This window comes from Hyalella azteca, unplaced genomic scaffold (assembly GCF_000764305.2).
Source record: "Hyalella azteca isolate HAZT.00-mixed unplaced genomic scaffold, Hazt_2.0.2 contig17279, whole genome shotgun sequence".
Lineage (NCBI taxonomy): Eukaryota > Metazoa > Arthropoda > Malacostraca > Amphipoda > Hyalellidae > Hyalella > Hyalella azteca.
The window spans coordinates 25,184-41,156 of record NW_025947068.1 but is presented as its reverse complement, the minus strand read 5'-3'; the positions used below and the strand labels follow the sequence as shown (position 1 = coordinate 41,156).

Sequence of the window (15,973 nt, the reverse complement as noted above, 5' to 3'; positions counted from 1 at the left end):
GCTTCTGGTGCTTGATGTCTAAGGATGCTTGAGCCGGTTATTTCCTTCAGGTTAACTAAACACAGTATTTACTATTGTACTTCCACATACCCATAGATGCGTTAACTTAAAGTCTTTAAATTATGATATATATAATTTTTCTCAATAGTGTTCAATGACGTTAATTCAGGAATTATTTTCGATAGTAACTCGTACCAGCATTAAGTAATGTGGCTACTCCGCTCACATGCAATGCACTGGAAAGTGCGACTGTGGTTCAGAACAGCCGTGCCAGTCTTAACATTCTTGGTTGGTAAGTATGCTCCGAACATTTATATTTAAAATTTAAAAAAAAGTAAAATTTATCATTATATCATTAAAATTTATACACGGATGTTTTGAATAAAAATTGCATAGAATTTCCAAAGAGCAACACATATGATTATTTCATAAAGTGTTATTCATTTTTCTTCGCCCAAGGTTCAGTTTACAAAATTAACGTTAACTTTGTAGATCATTTATAGGCATAGGATTCTGTATTTAATGCGAAAGTTATTTTTTTTTATAATTGTCATATTTATATAATTTCAATTTCAACCTGCAAGAGGTTGCTGGTTGAATTTTTCATTTTTTACTGAAAATTTTGCCCCACATGATTCTATTGAAGTAATTAATCGGGTCAAAATACAATACTAATACCAACGCCAACTTCATCTCTTTATCGAAAACCTAATATTTGAAAGCGTTTACTACAGAATTTTTATGTGTTGCTTGAATGCAAAAATTACCCTATCAAAAATATAAGGATACAGTTGAATACTTGGCTTTAGTAGTATAGTCTAGTATGGTATAGAAAATAGAATATTGATTATAAGTTGAAATATTGGTAAATAAGTTAAGCAGTCATTTACCACTGTCTCGTGATGTTATCATTCATGTGTCAAAATTCCGACAGGTGCTTTTCACAGTAACTCGCTGTTGCTTCATTATAAAGACGACATCGTGAGCCTGTTGAGTATGATACAAGATCAGAAGGCCACAAGTAAATTAAAAATTTGATCATTTATTCTAACTAATATGTAGATTGTGTTGGTCCCTGGGTCTGAACTAATGGCGGCTCTTCGTTGTGAATTTAAATCTTAACTGTGAAATTTAGAGTACGACTGATTCCATGTATGAGCTCAAAGCTTACGAGGTTCCAGACTATTATAGATCTCCTGATCTACGCGATAGTGACTTTGAACCGTTCTTTAATGTTTGGCCCGTGCTGGAAACGGCTGAGCCCAGGATGAAAGGCCGCGTGTATAATACAGGTATATAGGATGTACATGGTTTACCCATGTTCTTGACGCGTGGGCCTCCGATAGAAACCTGCTGGGCCTAGCATGCATCTGCAATGTGGAGGCAAACCAAAACGAAGATGATTTTGACGTATGGTTGAAATACAGGCTCACTAATAGAACCATGTTGGGCCAATGTAAGACAAACATGTTGTCGCAACAACAACAACAATGTGGCAGGCACATTTTTAGCGCATTTTCTCATTTATGGAAAAAAATGCACTACTGTGCTCGCCATGTCCGTCCGTCTGTCTGTCTGTCCGTCTCTCCGTCCGTCTGTCCGTGACTTCAAGTTTTCGTCGACGAGAAAATGCGCTCTCTGTCACTCACTGCAGTAAGTACTGAGTTAAATTTTTTTACCTTGCGTGAGCTAGGTTAACCCTTTTTAGAAATCGTGTGATTTCTACATGGCCTAGCTGGGCAGAATTTTCCAAAAACCATGAGCCTGCCATATGGAATTTTAACATGTGTTATGCCATATTGTTATGCCACCTTGTGCCAACATGTGCACCTTCGAAAATTGTTGCTGTAGAGTGAGGCCGTTCGACTTGTCGTCGATTCTTAACATCGCAGAATATGTACAGCTTAATTATTGTGGTCTCGAACACGCAAATCATCACTCAAATTTTGATACTCTGAACTGTAACCACTGGGCTATCCTGCCACTAAATCTAACAAATAATTCAACTCTATAACATTGGGCAGGGTTTTACGCTGCTGAGTTGAGACATGTCGGCTTGAAATCCCCGCTCGTAAGGAATATTGACACCTCCGCTCCCAGCTTCTATTTGGCGAGTGGGGAGGTGCAGGAGAAAGCTGAGGAAAATCCCAAAGCAATGGAAAAAGTCTATGAATATCCTAAAGAAAATGAGGAACAGCGAAACCCAACCGTTGCTTTTCCAGTAGCAAAAAATTTTTCTGTACCACAACAATCAATGTAAGATGAATTAAGAATACAATTCCCATTCCACTTACTGGCTGAAAAATTCTATCATCCAACCATAATATCCTTACTTCATGAATGTTTTTAGGACTCTATTGTGTAAAATTAATAACTATAACACAATTTGAAATCGATTTTTGGAGTCGCAGATTCCCAATGAGATTGATGCATTCAACGTACGTGCATATGCCTACCTAAAGATGCTCTCAATAATTTGTAGTATTTTACAAGAACCATCAAATTGCAGTAAAGCAGATTTTTTTATTGTGTAATGAAGGATGGAGGCGACGTATTTCATCCTTTACGACATAAAGAAGAAATTGCTGTACACAACAACCCCTCATCCAAGGGGAGATACCGTGCGCAGGCCCACTAATGATGAAGTCAAATGGTTCCGCACCGTAAGTCGGCAAGACCTACAGGTCCCCTTGAAATATTTATAATATAGAATAGAATAAAAGTGTCAGCACTGAAGGAATAGGCCCACGACCTATTGCCGTTTCTTGCACTTTTCATGACTTGATTCCACAAGGGATCTGGCCTTTTGAACCCGATCTTTCCATAACTGACGATTGATTATGTAACGTACGTCTATAATTTTATTATACTTGGTCACATTGGTAATGGGGATTGGGGCTGTAAAACGTTACTTTAAAAGAAAAATGACAAAGAGTAATCAACATTATTTTTCTAGCTCAAGTGGATAAATAGTGACAGTGTACGCAATGAACGCTATAGGAATCGAAATCGCAATTCGTTTGTTTTTATTCCCGTATTTTTTCGTTTATCAACTTTGCTTGAATTTCAGTTTAATTTCACATTAAGATAATCAATTGAACAATGAAATTGGCTGGATTTCGAAAATTGTTGGATTATTCAAAAATAACCTTCACCTGTATTTTTTACTTACAGATTCAAGCCCAAGCTGAATCTGCATTGAAAGCGGAGGATATTTCCCTCACATTTTCATGCCTCAGTATAAGGTTAGTATGGAAAATGGCAGCCCCGTAACTTGTGTACACTGAGATCCAGTGAATACCTATAAATGCTTCATGCAATATGATGATTTCGTTTAAACTTGTTTCCACTTTATTTTGAAATGTTTCACAAATAGTGTGTGCTAAAAAATTGAATTCATTCGCAGTCTCAATTTTAGTCCTTGGCTGCTAAGGTGCTATTCTGCAAGGCCTGTGGGGCTATGATTACAAACCACATAACTGTATAATCATAATCCATACACTCCGTGATTAATATCATAAATATTTTCAGGTATCGTCTTCAGCTTGGAGTAGGAGTCGAGTCGCTGGTGACTTGCAAGGACCAACAAGGTCGCGTGCGCGACGTTGTCTTGCAAGAAAAACTGGGACCGACGCAAAGAGGAGACGACGTTCAGGACGTGGTAGACCAAACACCCATCGTTATCGCCCTTACAATTGAGAACAGATTGGATAAATTCGCGGTGAGTTGCGGTGTCTAAATTCCATATAATACCAATGATCATCGCTTGGAACACCAACCACAGACGCATCAATACTGATCGAATCTTCGCTACGAAATATTTTAATCGGCGTCGTGTAGCTAGTATTTACCAAGTATAAATTTATGACTGAATTATTTGTTGACAATTTTACTTGCTCTTGCGATGTATGAGAACATAATATCATTGACAATAAGACAATTAATTGTAACATTAGTAGATTAATGATTTTCGAAAAAGATGAATATTTCCGATACATCATAGTATTGAAATTTATGAGCGATAATTGTTTCATTAAACCGCCATTTATCACAATTTCAGAGTTTTTTGCAACGTCTACAGAGGTTGATGGCTAATCGTGATGAAAATATAACACTCACCACAGTTCTTTACGTGGGCGAAGAACTAGAAATTTTGAAACTCCGTGATATACTGCAGAAAGCCCAGCTGGAGACGCCGCATCTAATTTTAGAGCTCATCACTATCCAAGGAAATAAAGTTGAGAAGCTGTCAAGAAACTTTATATTTGACAGTCCCACAACAAAGCTGGAAGGCGAAATTTTTATCGTAAACGATGGGCTTCCGACGGATACGACATTTCTGAACGTCAGCGTTGACGTCACGCGAGCCCGCGGTATTAAAAAATTTACGATAAAAGGCTCTGAATCTTCGTTTTCAAGAGGCGAAGGACTGAACTGGGCCGTAAAACTTGCAAAAAACGAAGCCGACGAAGCATTGATGTTTTTAACGGACGTCGACATGTCCTTTTCTGATGCGTTCATGGACCGATGTCGATCGTCTGCCGTTAAAGGGAGACAGGTAACCGAATAGATATCAACTATTATCATACTGACAAAAAGGGATAAATAAGTTATTGGTACTGTTATGCATATGATCAATTAATTAATGATATTAATTAATATTATGATCAATATATTTGACAGTCCCACAACCAAGCTGAAGGGCGAAATCATAGCATTATCATCGTGTACAGAAATTTTTTACACGATTTTTTCTCAACGCTTATAGAACATGCAGATTGCATCTAACTAAATTCTGATTGAAATTGTTTCAGGTGTTCTTCCCGATCGTGTTTTCGCGGTACAACCAGAGTTTGCTGGAGCCTCCAGACTACTTAAGATCGCAAGGCTCAAAACTGGACCCGAAAAATATCAAATATGAAATTCACCAAGAAGTTGGTTACTGGAGAATTTTCGGACACGGTGAGCTTTTGTAAGCTGTTTGCTGATTAAAGGTGATTAAAGGTGTTTGAGGTCGAGTCGTATTGTAGTAAAGGTGTTAAAGGTGATTAAAGGTGATTAAAAGGGTGATGTTAAAGGTGATGTTAAAGGTGATAAAGGTGATTAAAGGTGATGTTAAAGGTGATTAAAGGTGATTAAAGGTGTTTGCTGATTAAAGGTGATTAATATTTTGCTGATTAAAGCTGTTCCACAAATTCCTCTGTCCTTATATTGTTTGCGAACAAACTTAGGCAGAAGGCAGCAATAATTGAAGAGATTCACAAATTGTAAAAAATGTAACGACAGTAATATTCTACCAGACTGTACTTTATTTACAAATTAATTTAATATTTATTAATAAAAGCTGATAAAACATACTTCAGCAACATTCACGGAAAATTTATGCCGGGGAAGAAAATTTTATCAATTGTTGTAAATTATCATCTGCTTCAAAATTTTCATGCAATATATAAAGTCTTTAATCAAATATGTAGCCGAAGGATCAGATTCAGAACCTTGACTAGCAAGAATTTAAACAAAATTTAACACGTTAAATCTTCTCAAGCGACCGATCTAATCACTATATTTCATTAATTCCATCGCGGAGGTCAAATATCAGCGGTTCAACGTTACGGTAAGTAAGCGTCATTCGTATACTTCCTTCCGTAACTAATTTTTAATTAATTTTCAGAGGTATTCCAATGTTTTAGTATCAGTGAACTTTCTTAGCGACTTCATCTCAGTAACTTGTTTCCAATTTAATATTATTATTTGTTTGTAATCATTGTTTTAACTTCACATATACCGAATCCGCTCCTCCTAGCCATTTGTTGAGCAAAAGTCGTTGGATTAATTATTTGTTGAATAAATTTTTTTGTGCTAACCATTTGTTGATCAAAAGTCGTTGGTTTCATTATTGAACAAAAATCGTTTTTCTGACTATTTGTTGTACAAAAGTCGTTGTTCTCATCATTTTTTATCAAAAAATCGTTGTTCTAACAACTCTTGAAAGAGAAACCTACAAAAAACACTAGATTTTCACCCAACTTTGTTCCATAGGTAACGTGTGCGCGTATCGATCTGACCTGCTGAAGGTGGGAGGCTTCGACGGCCTCGAGAGACACAGCTGGGGTGGGGAGGACATACAGCTACTCGACAAGTTTGTCGCTACCAAGCGATACAAAATTGTACGGTGCGGTCCTCAATATCATGTGTCTTTGATAATTTTTTAAATACTTTATTTGGAAATACTTACAGGCTTTCGTGCTTTTGGTAATCGTTTGCTAACAGAGGTTTACACAGCGGGATAATTTATTCTCTATTTGAACTTTTATGAGTAACGTATCGATGTTCCTATAATGATTCCAAAGGTCCTGGCTTCGATAATATTTTTTTGGTCAACACCTAGCACTATTTTTTTGGGAAACTTTCATTTTAAATTGGATGAGTTTTACATTTTGAAAGTTATCTCTTTGATAATTTCGAAATTGGAATTTTGAATTATCTCACTGTAGGTCTTTGGAGCCCTCCTTGGAGCACCTGCACCACGGCAAGAACTGCTCGGGCGTCAGTAAGGAGTCCAAACAGGCATGCGAGGATGTGAGTGAATTTCTTTAGTATATGCAAAACTAATATGTAAATCATTATGTCATTATATCAAAGTTAGTAAGACAGTGGATGCTTTATCGAGAGTAACTTGTTGATACGATATATCCTATCGCCTCATGACTATCAACATATCGCAGCCTAAAATCGATCATATATAGCGTACAGGTGAATGATACTTCTTTGTGAATTAAAACTTCAGTGGATTTGAGCCATTATTTATAAGGAAGCTTTTAATATTTATACGTTTTTATTCATAGTTTACGAGATCTGAAATATGTAAAACTCCTTGTCATTATATGAATATAAGTTTTCTATATGAATTTTGATAATTTTTAGGTGGATTGCATGAAAATTTCTACAAATTTGTAATAGAATCTTATTTTCAGACCAAATACCGCAGTGAGGCCTCTCAACGAACCTACGGTGCAATGTATTTCAAAAACAAGCAACTCTAGACATTAGATGAATTATGAATATAGGTCGCAATAATAGTTGTTTCTTTCATAAAGAAGTATCCCCTTCAATACTTTCTCTTATAACCAAACCGAGAGGGCTAACTCCACAAGAATAGCTAATTTTGATACAATTTTTTTTAGACAAACAGCTTCTCAATTATTGAAGAAAATCTTAAGGAAAATTCTTATAATAAGTTACTGTGATGATTTCTGTCATAGTTTTACTTTCTACATGTTAATTTTTACAAACGTAACATGTGTGGTGCTCGTAATTTTTATATTGATCTTAANGATTTTATCTTCTATGATGAACGTAACATGTGTGATGCACGTGATTTTTACATTGATCGTAACTTCCAATGATTAACTTATCTTGTGTGATGCGCGTAATTTTTACATTAATCTTAACTTTTATGATGAACGTAACATGTGTGATGCACGTGATTTTTACATTGATAGTAACTTCCATGGTGAACGTAACAGAACTTCTTCTCGTAATTAGTATGACGATATAAAATTTCCGATTATCTTCAATGATAAGCGTAACACTGACGATAATAAAACTACCAATAAGAAACAATTATCATAAATTTCAGGATGAACGTAACTTTTACACTGATCGTGTTTTGCTCAATAAAGTTAGATAGCCAGGATAATTTAGAAACTTTGATGAAGATTTGTGTATGTAATTTACGATTTCCCAATTATTGCCCTGCATCATATATATATATCCTCGTACTCTTGCAATAATGCTGCGCCGATTGAGGGAATGACGCTTCTCTATAATTAAAATTATGCCATGCTTTGTTAAATTCGTTGGTTTTGATTTAACTTTGCGAAAAAATAGTGAACGAACTAGTTACGTACCTATATATTTAGCAAAATAAAAAAAAATTGCAGGGAAATTTTCTATACTTGAAAACATTTTTTTCTTCAAGTTTCGTCGACGATTCTGTTGAGATGAATAAAAAAAATACAAATACATTTTTTGGATCTGTGACTTGAAACATTTAAATTGGTTGTTTCTTTAAAAATATTAGTAAAATTGTTGTTAATTATTATGTAAGCGAAAAATGTAATAGGACAAGTGGAATGAATTTACGGCGTAGAAAAAGCCCCATTTACCATCTATGCGTACCAAGCGAACCATCCATGCATACCATCTCACTCCTTGTCAGGTGTTCTGCCCACGTGTTACAAGTGCAGCCCACGCACTTCAACGAAGTCAATGTCAACGGGCAACATTGCATTCCCTGAATCAATTAAATGCATTCCCTGAATCATAAATACGAAGAAGGTGTGAAGGACTTAGGGAATGAAGCAGAACGGAAGACAGTAATGTGATAAAAATTTAAGCGCGTTGCAAACAATCAAACGAGTAGTCTACCCACGAAGTTTTCATACCCAAAATTGAACGCGAGACATGCCGGAGCAACATCTTGCGGTTGGTGACTACAGGAGTACGGGTGTGAGTGACTTCAGCTTCAGCGACAGTGAAAGTCCAACCGTCAGTCAGTGTGGATGTGTGTGGTAGATGCTGCTCTGCATCTCCTTGCGTGAACGGTGTAGTAGTGCTTCAGATAGTTAAGCTGTCCCTCCTCGTTTGTAGATTGGCAATCATTCGAGTTCTTAAGTGGAACTTCCGTCTGGCTCTGCCCAAGTTCTGCTCATCCCGTCAAGCAGGTATTTTAAGACTTGACTTACCTAAATCTGGGCAAGGTTGTTCATCCTAGAAAATATTCTGCGAACAGGTGCGTTGTGTCCGAGGGCACGGATCGTCTAGGTCGAATTTGGTCGTAATGCGCAGTGATGCCTGACGATGGTGCGTTGCGCACATAACTTGTAGATAGTTTTTGTACATTTATGAATATTATAGCAAAAAATTTCAACTAATTACCTCTAATTTTATTACTGGAATCTCTAAAATCGGTGCAGTGGATACCATGTCTTTATTTGAGTAATGCTGCGTATCGGGAGTGTTCAGCCTTCAGTAGTAATGCTCCTGGCCCTGAGCACCATGAAAATAATTGCAAAGATAATTTTTCTGAAATATTTCCGAAAGGCAAGGCGTGGAGACGCCTTGCAATTTTGAGCGCCACTCCCACAAGGAACTCCATTCATTTATGACCTGCAATTGCGTCCGCCAGCACAACTCTTTCTTGATTTCATGAACAGAAGGATCAGGGGACCAAAAGTATCCCATGCTGCTCTGTCACGAGGCGCGCTAGGGTGTGGATAGCTTGATATAATTTGGATAATTATCCGTTGCGTATTATTACGATAATTATTTTCTCTGCTTAAGGAATATCCATAGAAATGCAAGATGGGGTTTTAGGTGATAATTAAGCTTAAGGGCTTGTTAAAGTGGACTAATTTAAAAGATGATATAAAAAAAAAACATTTTCAAGCTTATACAAATTGCTGATCGCAATTTCGCCACGCCGCTCATACTATTTAATGATATTTATATCACTTCGATTGAGGATATGCAAGATCACTGAAACACTTAACATTAAATTATAAGTCCTGGAATTAAATATAGTTTCTACCTGAACTTTTATTCAAATTCGATAGCTAAACTTGGGATTTCCTTCTAATGGAAAAATGTCTTTTTAAACTTCAAAAGTTAATATGAATGAAAATTTTTGAAATGTTGTTAACTATTGATTCATTGACGCAAAAGAATTTATTCATCGCTACAAAAAATCAAGATTATACACTGTGTTGGAGTTTTGATCCGAAATTGCAGCAATTAACTCATGAAGCACTCTAGGTCTTCTATTGCATAATCAGTACCATTTAACACAAACTTCTGTTATTGAACAGTCGATTAAATTTGAAATTTCACCTCAAACCCTGAATCGGCACGTTGTTTTCGTTTAATTGGTCACCTCGAACCCAACATCGAGACGCTGTTTTCATTTAATTGGTCACCTCAAACCGACATCGGGCCATCATTCCTTTTTGAATGGTTACCTCTACCCGACATCGGGCCCTCATTCCCATATAATTATTCCCCTCAAACCGACATCGGTCCATCATTCCCATTTGATTGGTACCCTCAAACCCGACATCGGTCCATCATTCCTTTTTGAATAGTTACCTCTACCCGACACCGGGCCATCATTCCCATTTGATTGGTCCCCTCAAACCCGACATCGGGCCATCATTCCCATTTGATTGGTCCCGTTCATGATCGGGAAAGTCGGTCAGAAGCAGCAATTGTGGAGCAAAGTTGGCCACGGAGCCAAGCCCAGCTGCTGTGTGTGTGTAAGTCGTGAAGCAGCAGCCGTCCCTTAACTAATTAACTTGGCAAGACAAGCAAAGAAAAGACCGTGCGCAGATGCAGGCATCAACAACGCTGGGGAGAATTAACTTTTTGTGTCTAATTTAAATTAGTGAAGTTTTTTGGCATCATCTTATTATTGGAATATGAACATTTTTGTCTTACCTGTGATGTTGAAGAATTTGTATCTCGGGGTTTTCAATATATTTTTTCTTATTATTTGGACAATAGTTTTTGATGTTTTGGAAAATGTGTTAGCGGTAAAAATTGTCACAAAAAATGCTAAAAAATTCTCGCGCTTCACAGCAATTAAAATTCACGTAGTCGGATCCCGCTTCTTTTAAAATTTAAAATCGTCTACACTGTAGTACACTGCACTGGCCAGAGTACACTGCACTGACCAGAGTACACTGCACTGACCAGAGTACACTGCACTGGCCAGAGTACACTGCACTGACCAGAGTACACTGCACTGGCCAGAGTACACTGCACTGGCCAGAGTACACTGCACTGACCAGAGTACACTGCACTCACCAGAGTACACTGCACTGATAAGGTAACACTTTAATAACAATAATATATCAAGGCATTACTCACTTTAGTAACCTACAAAAATGGAGCTCATTGGTTAATTTAAAATTGAATAGAATAATACGTGCGCATTACCATCTAGCCGCAGATTTTTTTTAATTATAAAAACTTCATGAGCCTGTTAGCTAATTATTTTCATCATCGTTCGTTCATTTTAAAGTAGTCTGCAAATAGCAGACTTTGGAATGAAACTTAAAGAAGTTTTCTAGAATTTAATTTTTAGCATGCAATCCTGATCCAGCTTACAGTTTGGTCTGTACTTCAGTCGCCGGCAGATCCTACATTGCTCATATGCATATACACCCTTCGTACACATGTAAATATTCTTCATTTTACAACAATGTTTTCAAGCCACTTCGCCTTTACTTGATTCATGGAAATTCGTTTTAAGGGCCTTTGATGTTCATGGTTTTATTTTTGGCTACCAACGTGTGTGTCGCTACAGAATAAAGATAAAAAATTAAGGTAAATGGATCAATCCCGGCGATGCAAGATCCATACAGGGGCATGAAGGGGGCGACACTCCTACGCGCTCCGCCCGCGCTCACAGCAATCGGACCTCTGTCGGGGACCGAGTGCTGTGTCGTCATGAATATTAATAAAATAATTATTCGTTAATGCTGAATGAAATCTATTATCTCGGCTTAGATTTGCAATTATTATTACGTTTTACTAATATAATTGCTTTATGACATGTAAGGAGTTGTATTGGTTGAAAACCTGAAGCATTAATCGCTGTAATGGTGTAGCTTCGTAACTTATGTTCTTGCAAATCAGGGCCGTTAATCGAAAACATTTATTTGAAAAATGCAGCATGCTGTTAAAGTTAAGATTTTGACTAACTGACAAAATTAACGAGAACCGTAAGGACTCAATTAAAAAATTCGAATCTTGCTATAACTATTTCAAATAAATTGTTAATAAGTTATGATAAATTTTAAATTTATACATGGATACACACGCTGATTGTGAAATTCAGCAGAATAGTTCACTCTAATAAAATGAGTATTTACATGTTATATCGTAGTGTGACTATATCAGTGCACTCTGAGAAACTACGTGGATTTTATACTCTGAAACTCTGAGTACTCTGACCGGCGCCCCAGAAAATGTTATGATACAACATTTTTTTCTCGGCACGCACGAATTTTCATTGGAGCGTTCACCCGCCCACGAACGCCTCCGCGGCGCGCGTCTCCCACATTTAAATGTGATGTTATTCTCTTCGTCTCCCACGTATAAATGTGATGTTATTCTTTTCGTCTCCCACGTATAAATGTGACGTTATTCTCTTCGTCTCCCACGTATAAATGTGACGTTATTCTCTTCATCACCCACATATAAATGTGACGTTATTCTCTTCGTCTCCCACGTATAAATGTGACGTTATTCTCTTCGTCTACCACGTATAAATGTGACGTTATTCTCTTCCTCTCTCACGTATAAATGTGACGTTATTCTCTTCCTCTCTCACGTATAAATGTGACGTTTTGACGTCACTTTCGGTGGATGCGACGTAGCTTGCTTCGTTGAATGTAACATTGCCTTCAATTTATATCACGCTTCATATTTAGCCGTCGGTAACGTATGAAATATCAATGTACGTTACAAACAATGTTATACGTGTAAAATCACCGCAACTAATGTGACGCTACAATTTGAATCGAACGCGACGTTACACATTCGTTAAGTGATTTGGTCGTGGTGCAAAATATATTTAAAACATAAGATTGTTTGTTTCAACTCCGCATGAAAGAAGAACTGGTCTTCGTATTGCGCCAAATATATTTTGTTAAAGTATAGCGCTGTCTACAGAGCACATATTTTGATCATATACAGCGCGCTATGATACTAATCGTGCATCATGGACTTATTACTACAATTATTCTATTTAATTCATTGGTGATTCTATCTCGGTCAAGTCTTCGACATTATTGAGATTTCTGCGACAATTAAGTGGCAATTATGCACGAAATTATGCTGGACAATTAATTATAATAAGAAATAAACTGCAAAAGTTGAGCTTGGCTCGGAAATGTTCAAGAAGTGGTTACGCTTGCATGGAAGCTGGCAATTAAATGGGCGACTTCCTGACGATCGCTTCTGCTCGTGGAGGGTTCATCGCTCGTGGCCTTGAGACTCGTAGCCTTGGGCCTCCAGGTATTATATGTATATGAAACTCTGTATAAATACAGAAAAATAGGGAATAGGTGCGCTTAAATTGACGGAAGATTATACTGAAAAGCGCTCGTGACCTTCACGGCATTTAATGTCCTAAAAATTACTTGCATCAATCGCAGCAAAAATCAATGATGAGTTTTGTCAAAATGTGGTTATCTGATGAGTACGTAGCCAAGCCCTCATAAAAATGTGTAGAATTTTGTATTAAGTTTTTAGCAGTGAATCGTCAGCCTGTTTTATACCTTTCTTTTGAAGTTTAATATATATGAAGCTAATTCGATCGGTAGGCAGTTTAATCGAAAACTAGTGAAATTCAAATTACAGTGTACTATTGCATTGATTTCACGCAAATTAAATTAATATTACTATGATTGCGTCAATTATAGGTAAATAAAAAAATCCAAATTGCACTATAATCCATTTTTTAATTCATTGCAAGTTAAATCGAAATTGAACAGATTGTTTTGAACATTTTATTTATTTCAGTTGCTATTTTGCGTTGTTCACATTTAATGCCATGTAACTCGCTTAATTTTCCATGCGACATGAAAAAGTTAAGATTTCTCCGTCTCTGCATTCTCCTCTAAATTAGTTCATCTTTCACGTTTAATTGTTTGTTCCGAGTAATTATTTTGGATTATATTTAATTCAAAGTATCGGAAGCTACTGTTCTCGAAGATGTTACCGTGCGATTGCTTCCTTAAAAGTTCCTTTCACTGTAGGGCTTTATTTCTAAAAAAATGAATTTCAGAAAAAATGAATACTCTCCTCTCGTATTGCCAAAATAATATAATTTTCCCTCGCAAATCTAATTAAATTGTGTCAATTCGATTAGCTGTTTTACTACACTTTAATTCGTCAATTTAAATATTTAATTTCCTTTCATGCCCATGTTACGATTTTTTGATTTTACCTTTTAACTCGCTCATTTTAGAATTTCAGAATTTCTTTCTACAATTTATCAGTCATTGAGAATATTAGTAAGCTGGAAATTACACTATAAAATTTGGTGCTGCCAGCACACCCACGCTGAACTGTCTTTTTAGCGCATTTTCTCATTTATGGAAAAAACGCACTATTGTGCTCGCCATATCTGTCTGTCCGCCCGTCTGTCTGTCCGTCCGTGACTTCACGTTTCCGTCGACGAGAAAATGCGCTCTCTGTCACTCACTGCCGTGAGTACTGAGTTACATTTTTTACCGTTTCCATTTCGAAACGTTGAAAATTTGTATTCATATGATCTTTATAAGTGCTTTCAATTCTGTCGACCAAGCGCCGTTCTCAAAGCTGTCTTGTTCAACTACGTCACGCATTTTTCTTCCAAACGTAATTTATTTCTAATTATTTAATTTTTTTTTTTCACGCGTGCGCTTTCATCTTGCCGTGTTGGGGCTTGTGTCACGTACGGACGTTGACAAACTTGCAGTCTGTGCATGGCTACTTGCTCTGCCGCGCCCATTTCTAGCGCATTTTCTCATTTATGAAAAAATGTACTATTGTGTACTATTGTGTCCGTCTGTCCGTCCGTCCGTCCGTCTCTCCGTCCGTCTGTCTGTCTGTCCGTCCGTCTGTCTGTCCGTCCGAAACTTCACGTTTTCGTCGACGAGAAAATGCGCTCTCTGTCACTCACTGCAGTGAGTACTGAGTTATATTTTTCTCCATCGTCTCGCACAAATCTAAGAGAAAATTTCATTCACTTCTAACTGTGGGCCAATGAATTTGCTCCTGATTTATACTTGAACGTAAATCATTCATCAATCACGTTGAGTCACCTTGTTTTCTAATACTTATGAATATATAGGATCAATTGTATTATTGGCTCGAAGAAAATTAATGGTATGCAACGATGCTGAAAAAAAAACGAATGCAATTGTCATATTGCAAGCTGCATGATCAAGCCTATATGAATATGGTTAAAACCTGAAATACCCTATTGGCCAGCTGATATTTCGTACATATAATATTTGTTTGGTTATTTAGGATTATTTGTTCTCAATTACAATGAATCAACATCTGTCTACAGCCAAGAATCTGCTTAATCACGCTTATTTGTAGTCATTCATGCAAATATTGATATGGTATACGACGTGTCATATGAAATAATATCCTTACGGTGTATTTTCTCTATATTAATTGCGACCTTTCTTTTACTTTTACAATTAGTTGTCACCTTTCTTCTTATATTTGATAAAATAGATTTCATGTTAAGATTTTCAAAATAATGCAGGCTCATGTCGAATAATCTTAGCGTAAAACAATGTCCCAAAGAAGTAATGAGACATAGATAATCTTTTATCAAGATTAAAGATATTGATCGCATCCCAGCTAATGAAAATGGTCTGAAAAAAATAAGAAGCCCGCCCACTCTTGAGGTTCTAGAGGGCGTGAAGTTGCGAGGAAGGATCTCGGGCGGCCAAAACCATTGCAAATAATGATTCGCTTCCTCCAATCACTGATAGTGGATGATAAGCCACCCGGCACGAATTTGTTAATATTACAAAATCAAAATCCCATGCTAGAGGAGCACGCTCTTCATCACAGAGGTTGCATCATGACTACTTATTTTCTTTACTAATGATAAAGAGAAAAGTAAAAAAAATCAGCATATTATTATTATTATGTTTAACTGTGAATTTACCGTATTTGGGAGATAATGTACATTTTTATCACAGTAATGGCTAGAAGCAACGATCTGCTAATGAGGAGTTAGGCAATATACCCGCGGCTGAGACTTGGCAGCTGCCCAGCAATGCCCTCTGACTCAGTCTTTGCATGTTGACTTACCCTCGCTTATTATGCGAGTCTGGCGGCATGCTTTGCCCTCACCTGCCCTCACCTGCCCTCACTTGCCCTCACCTGCCCTCACCTGCCC

General features: G+C 37.0%; 3 protein-coding genes and 1 long non-coding RNA gene across 4 annotated transcripts in view; all 4 read left to right on the top strand.

Moving 5' to 3' along the window:
• Positions 1-2,194: 2,194 nt before the first annotated feature.
• LOC125179407 lies at positions 2,195-3,239 on the top strand. Its single transcript, XR_007157257.1, has 3 exons — positions 2,195-2,256; positions 2,540-2,663; positions 3,175-3,239. It is a non-coding gene; the product is annotated as an uncharacterized LOC125179407 (long non-coding RNA).
• A 19-nt stretch (positions 3,240-3,258) lies between these two features.
• LOC125179408 lies at positions 3,259-4,433 on the top strand. The gene is made up of 4 exons (XM_047885200.1): positions 3,259-3,269; positions 3,532-3,721; positions 4,061-4,292; positions 4,420-4,433. The coding sequence occupies exons 1-4, from the start codon at positions 3,259-3,261 to the stop codon at positions 4,431-4,433; spliced, it is 447 nt and encodes a 148-aa protein (XP_047741156.1).
• Positions 4,306-7,176, top strand: LOC108669553 (chondroitin sulfate N-acetylgalactosaminyltransferase 1). Its single transcript, XM_047885199.1, has 5 exons — positions 4,306-4,558; positions 4,815-4,962; positions 6,040-6,172; positions 6,495-6,579; positions 6,975-7,176. Exons 1-5 carry the CDS (start codon positions 4,478-4,480, stop codon positions 7,041-7,043), a joined length of 516 nt encoding a protein of 171 aa, XP_047741155.1. The 5' UTR covers positions 4,306-4,477; the 3' UTR covers positions 7,044-7,176.
• A 1,327-nt stretch (positions 7,177-8,503) lies between these two features.
• LOC108669555 overlaps positions 8,504-15,973 on the top strand; it is a gene marked incomplete at its 3' end in the record, with an annotated part of 28,824 nt that continues 21,354 nt past the window's right edge. Inside the window, 1 exon segment of the mRNA XM_018156926.2 lies at positions 8,504-8,726.